This window comes from Lactuca sativa, chromosome 3 (genome assembly GCF_002870075.4).
Source record: "Lactuca sativa cultivar Salinas chromosome 3, Lsat_Salinas_v11, whole genome shotgun sequence".
Lineage (NCBI taxonomy): Eukaryota > Viridiplantae > Streptophyta > Magnoliopsida > Asterales > Asteraceae > Lactuca > Lactuca sativa.
In genome coordinates, this window is record NC_056625.2 from 81,963,617 (window position 1) to 81,969,608 (window position 5,992).

A 5,992-nucleotide genomic window follows, 5' to 3' on the forward strand; every position below is an offset into this window, starting at 1 on the left:
ACATAAATGCCCTTGCACTATATATAGTGCCATCGAATATATGAGGGTATTTTTGTCATTTTCTTATAAATCTAACTTCATACAATTTCCCTCCATGTCAAACAGGATAATGAGTCGGTTTCAGGGTATTTTTCCCATTTTCAAATTGCATAGTCCCTATACTTTGGCTCTTTGGTCAACTTGACCCCCTCATCCAAAAATTCTTACACTTTGTAAAAGATGCTACAATTTCGTTAATAAACGCAAAATAGCGAAGGTAAATCGTTTGTCCAAAAGCCATAATCAACAAATCAAGAGCAATATAAGCTATCACAACTTGTAACTCCTACAATGAAAGTTGTACATTGCTCTGGATTTATCAATTTAAACTCTGAAACAAAACGACTAACTTATCATAATATACAATATCAAAGATCAAAGATCCTATAAAATCCCAAATCAAACTAACCAAGTATACAACCACCCTAAAATTTTCAGCTGTTTTTCAACCTTTCAATCCGTTGACCATACTTTGACCAAACTTCAATCCTTCGGTCTTGCTAACCACAAAGAACTCAACGCACGAAGCCTCGACATATAATCATTAATTACCAAAAGTGCCCTTGCAGCTTGCCTTGTTGTCAATATCCGATGCAATTGTTGCAACGTTTGTTGCCTCAATAAATCAGCCTACCAAAAGATAACATTTTTTTAAAACTTTTTTCTCATTGTTTTCGAAAGGTGTATATAATTCGTATTACCTGATGAAGAAAGTTTTCAAGTGTTCCAAGCTTCCCCATAGCCATAGCCATTTGACCCATGTAATCAACAGATCCACCAGAGGTTGAAGAAAGAGTGTCAACAAGTGATTGTTGCCATGCTTCCATACCTTGAGATAAAGCATCTTCAGCTTGTTGTGAAGATTGTTGTAAATTACATATTCCCATTAACTGTTGATCTGTTAATGGCTCCAAATGGCTCCCGAGTATCTATTCAAAAACAAAAAGTCAAAATAAATTGGGATCGAAGAAAGTCAAAGTGTTGGTCAAACCTTGAGAAGCTCTGATGATCGAAAACCACCAATCCACATGAAACAACGTTCAGCTGGTGACTTCCACATCCCGGAAAGTAGGTGAAACACATCGGATTTTGCAGCTATGGATTTGAGTCTGAAGATTTCATCGTAATGTGACATGATTGCATCAACAAGAACACGAAGCTCGTTATCGTTTGCATGAGTGTTGAATGCGGATCTCACATCGTTGATTAGTCTTTGATGATCTTCTAACCATCTTGCATAATCCATGTCGAAAGCTAATGCTCCTGTTGATTTAACAAGTTTTTCATGATCTTGATCGAATTGTGATTTTGGGAAAGTTTAGGGTTTCTTAGTGACATTACCATTTGAACCAAGTAGATGGCTTTGATCTCCATTGGCAATTAACATACCCTGTTGGCGAGCTTGTTTAAGTTCATGTTCAAGTTGTGTAAGCTTGAGTCGACTGTTTTCAAGTTGCTGAACGTATGCCTGTGATGATTATGGAGATTATTTAGGCAAATCATCGAACATGTAGTGTGCGTAGGAAAGAAGGTGTCATAAGGTTAATACTTTTTTTCTCAATCGACTTTTCCTAGCTGCTTCTCGATTCTGAGCTAGTCTTCGAAGTATCTGATTCATGAGATTATAGAACAGTGTAAGGTTTTTTATGGAATGATTTAGAGAAGATGACGATGATGGTGGTTTTGAATTTTGAATTTTGAAACCTTTTGGTCTCCGATTTTTCCCATTGACCCTTCCATTGAATCTTGTGCTCCATGTTGAAGACTGTTAAACTATAGAACATGAAGCAACTATTCATCATCTTCTATTCAGAAATGGGTGAAAAGATTGAAGAAAAAGACAAGATTTACAGAAAAAGACAATCGCTTGAAGTGCAGGAAAGTAAATGAAGGGAGATATTAGATATAGAGATAAAGACCTGATTTTTATCATCAGTGTCGATATCAGTAGAAGTGTCAGTTTGTTGGCTGTTATCTGCAATGCCAGACTCTCCCCAATTCTCAAAGTGCCCTTTTCCAATACCACCGCCACCACCACCGCTTCCGCCGCCGCTAACCACCATTGCTTTATGGTGATTCTGCATCATGAACTGGCCTGTATCCACCCCTGTCCCTATTGAACTCATCTCTGTAGTGGACCCAAAGTTCTAAAGAAGTAAGAACACCAACAAACAAGATTCAGCTTCCCAACGAACCCACATGAAAAATCGCACAAGAACACAAAAAAAATGTATTTTTCGATGCACCCACATGATAAAATCATACAAACATACAAAAAATCATGATACCCATGGCTACTTACCATGTGATGTGCACGAAACTGTAAGCCATTAGAAACAACAACTCCATTTCCATTTCCTGCTCTTATTTCATTATATATCGAACCTAACAAACCCCAAAAACGATTTCAAAGTTATTATTTCTAGAAAGAAACAGAGAAAGGGATAACATATACATACTTCTGCTTAAATCAACAGCATCCTCCTGATGAAAGGCGGATGAGTGTTGAAGCTCTCCAAGATCCGTAAAACGCGTGTCTGTTCTTCCATTTTCATCTCCTCTGTTTTTCATCAATAACCCACCACCATTATCGTTATCATGATCGAGAAATGATTAAAAAATAAGAAATGAAGAAGAGAAAGTGTACCTAATGTAGAATGGAGAATGGCAATACAAGTCGGAAGACGAAAGAGGATGAGGAGTAACAGCAACAGAAGGTGGATGTGTTGGTGGTGTTGTTCTGAAGCTTTGCATTTCTTGAGGTGAAAGTGAATAACAATGGCGGAAAATGGAAAATCTTTGGAAGGTAAAAGTATATGATCTTTTCAGTGGTATCAGTATGAGAAGATAGCGAATCAGTAGTACGGTAGCCTTTTCCAATTACACCCAAAATAATAGTCCATCGTCAGAAGTTTTTGTCATTATTGCATATTCTGACCCTATCACTCTCTCTTCTCTCTTCTTTTTCTCTTTCCCCCAAGTTTTTGAGCATTTTAGTCTCCCGATACACCAGCAGAAAACACAGTCATCCTAATTGCGTAAACGCACCTTTTCTCCCTCATTCAACCCTCGCGCGCGTGGCGTGTCTCTATTTATGAGACCCCAATTTGCTTCGATTGTTTGGACCCACGTAAGCGCACGGATGCCACAAGGATTTTGTTAATATTGGAGAGGTCTTTGTTTTGTGGGGTTTTGAAATTAAAATGTGTATTTTTGAGAAAATGAGATGTTGAAAAGAAGATTTTGACATAAAGTGAAAGGCTTTCGGACAGAGGTAACGGAGCCAGTTCATCTCTTCTGTTTTTTTTTTTGAGCTTGGTTTCCGTCTAATCAATCCATGTTGAAAGTATTTATTTGATAAGATATATTTTGGGATTTGCTTTTTTATTCTCAAAAAGAATTTCACTAGGCGGCTTTGTATCATTTGAATTTTAATGGCTAAAAATTAGATAAGTTTAGGTTATGTGGTGGGAGCGTGCTAAGGTATCTGTTTTTATGAGTCGATGTTGTATAAATAGGGGTGTAAATTATGTCGGGTTTGGATTTATAAGTTAGAATGTATCAACTTGTATATTTATTTGTGTCTTGGGTTGGCAGGTTGCAAACATTAATCCGTATACGGTCCGTTTAATTATACGGGTTAGCGGGTTGGTGGGTTAATCCATGAACTCATATATTATTTGTGTAATAGTGAGGGCTAGTTGATTTAAAATATGTTATATGCAGACCCGTCCCAGAGGGTGAGCGATAAGGATGACCGTCCAGGGCCAATCTTTTAAAGGCGCCCAATTTTTTTATGGAAATTATTATATTTAGAAGATAGTAAAAGTATTTTTTTTTAATTATTAAGTTATTATAAAGAACTTGATGACATTTGTGTATTTTAAGGGCATTTTTTTTGTTCTTTCGTCCTGGACCCAAAATATGTTTGGAACGGTTCTCGTTATACGCATAGGTTGATAGGCATAGTCACATAACTTAAGTCTAATATATTAAACAGTGAACCACCTTCACGTAGTTTGCTATAAAATGGTAATACACTTTAAAATTTTGAAAATAAAAAATATATATACGGGTTGGCGGGTTGACCAATGAACCCAATTACTAACCCGAACATGACATGTTTATTTGGCGGGTTAATCGGTTGACAGGTCAGAAATCTCAACCCAAACCAATTTATTTTCGTGTCAGTTTCGTGTCGTATTGCGGGTTGTGTCAAGAGTTGTTACCTATAGTCATAAGGGCCAAAAAAAACTTAGATACAAGTATATATAGGTTTGACTTTAATGTAATAGATGTACTGATCTTTTTAGGCGTTGCAGGGTATAGACAAGAAGTTGAAAAAGTTAGACCTTTTTAGGTATGTGGTCTTCTAAAAAGAAAACAGTCTACGAAAGCTAATATATGAACATGGTCTGCATGACGCAAACAAAAGATGATAAGAAGATCCGCAGACAAAAAACAAACACCGCCTAAATGGAGGACCACCTTTGGGGGATATTTCTCTAAACGAGAATACTTATTTAAAAATGAAATGAAAATGAAATAGTTGTGTAACATCCCAAAATCCAAGACCAAAATTTCCATTTTTAATTTAATAATTCATAAAACAGGTTATTAAAAACATCATCAAGGTTATCTCATATCATAAAAATCCACAAGTCATATGTCTCAAAAACATGTCATAGGATAATAATGCCAGAGTACAAATCTCAAGAATATCATAATGCGGAAAATCGTGGTGTGATGCGTTGCAGTCGTGTCGGCTCCTTTCCCTTCGAAGAAGAAGTACCTGAAACCAAAACTATAAACCGTAAGCACAAAGCTTAGCGGGTTCCCCCATCATACCGCATACCATACAATACACATACTGCCTAGCATATCCGGGTGCTAGCCTACCCCTTCGGTCCCTTTCAACTGGTAATTACCCAGCATACAAGGGTGTTGGCCTACCCCTCCGGTCCTTTCAACCAGTAACAAGGACTATTTCACCCCGACTACTACCATATATCATTATAGAACATAAACACATAAGTCACATACTTCCTAGCATATCAGGGTGCTGGCCTACCCCTTCGGTCCTTTCGACCGGTAACGGGGACTATTTCACCCCTCCTACCACTATCACATAATATCATAGCATACTAGCACATAAAGCATAACAGATAGTGGCATACCAGACAATTTTCACAAAGACAATCATCTCTACTATAATCACCTATTAGTGGGTCGGCATTGGTGCCTTAAACCCACTTTTACTGGAAGGTAACTCACCTCGATAACCGGAAGTAGCTGCAAAAACTTTGATATCACCCAACTCAAGCCCCTATACATAGAAGATTTCCTTTAATTCACTTTTCATTCTTATAACCCCTTAGGGGTCAACTTTGGTCAAAGTCCAAGTCAAGGTCAACATTATGGTCAAAGTGAACGTTCTGGTCAAAGTCAACATTCTGGGTTGACTCAACTCTTCGAGTTGGTCCATTAACTCGTCGAGTTCCATAAATCATAAACCCTTGAATCGCGATCCAACTCGTCGAGTTTCTCCTATCAACAGAATCGGGACACCCTGACCCAACTCGTCGAGTTTTGCTATGAACTCGTCGAGTTCTTCAGTCTGTTAAGCCCTTCTTAATGGATTAAGCTCCAATCCTTCAAATCTAAGCTCCATACTTCATATACATACTGAAATGTCCTTTTAAGGGTAAAGTTTCCAACTTTACCCGTTAATATCCTTCCTTAACGGATTTAGCTCAAACCTTAACTCTTTAAGACCTAGATCTTGATCCAAAAGCCCTTAATACTTCAAGCTAAGGCATACAAACTGAGATCTAGACCCTAGACACTACATGAACACGTAAAGTTTTTGACTTTCTCTCCATACATGGCCTTTTGGAGCTTAAAAGGCCAAAATGACATCCTAAAGCTTGCATGGGGCTTTAATGGCCATAGA

General features: G+C 37.7%; 1 protein-coding gene across 1 annotated transcript; it reads right to left on the bottom strand.

Moving 5' to 3' along the window:
* Window positions 1-279: 279 nt before the first annotated feature.
* Window positions 280-3,654, bottom strand: LOC111904559 (transcription factor TGA2.3). Its single transcript, XM_023900312.3, has 10 exons — window positions 2,687-3,654; window positions 2,499-2,599; window positions 2,342-2,424; window positions 1,959-2,186; window positions 1,744-1,812; window positions 1,589-1,648; window positions 1,381-1,507; window positions 1,031-1,302; window positions 741-968; window positions 280-669 (listed from the first exon to the last, which is right to left on the bottom strand). The coding sequence occupies exons 1-10, from the start codon at window positions 2,791-2,793 to the stop codon at window positions 523-525; spliced, it is 1,422 nt and encodes a 473-aa protein (XP_023756080.1). The 5' UTR covers window positions 2,794-3,654; the 3' UTR covers window positions 280-522.
* Window positions 3,655-5,992: the final 2,338 nt, after the last annotated feature.

Bases quoted from the DNA above. Each gene is read 5' to 3' on its own strand.
- LOC111904559 (XM_023900312.3), bottom strand. From the start codon at position 2,793: ATGCAAAGCTTCAGAACAACACCACCAACACATCCACCTTCTGTTGCT. The intron at 1,813-1,958 runs GTCTTTATCTCT...CATGTTCTATAG, and splicing joins ACACTGATGATAAAAATCAG to TTTAACAGTCTTCAACATGG. The intron at 670-740 runs GTAATACGAATT...ATCTTTTGGTAG, and splicing joins TTGAAAACTTTCTTCATCAG to GCTGATTTATTGAGGCAACA.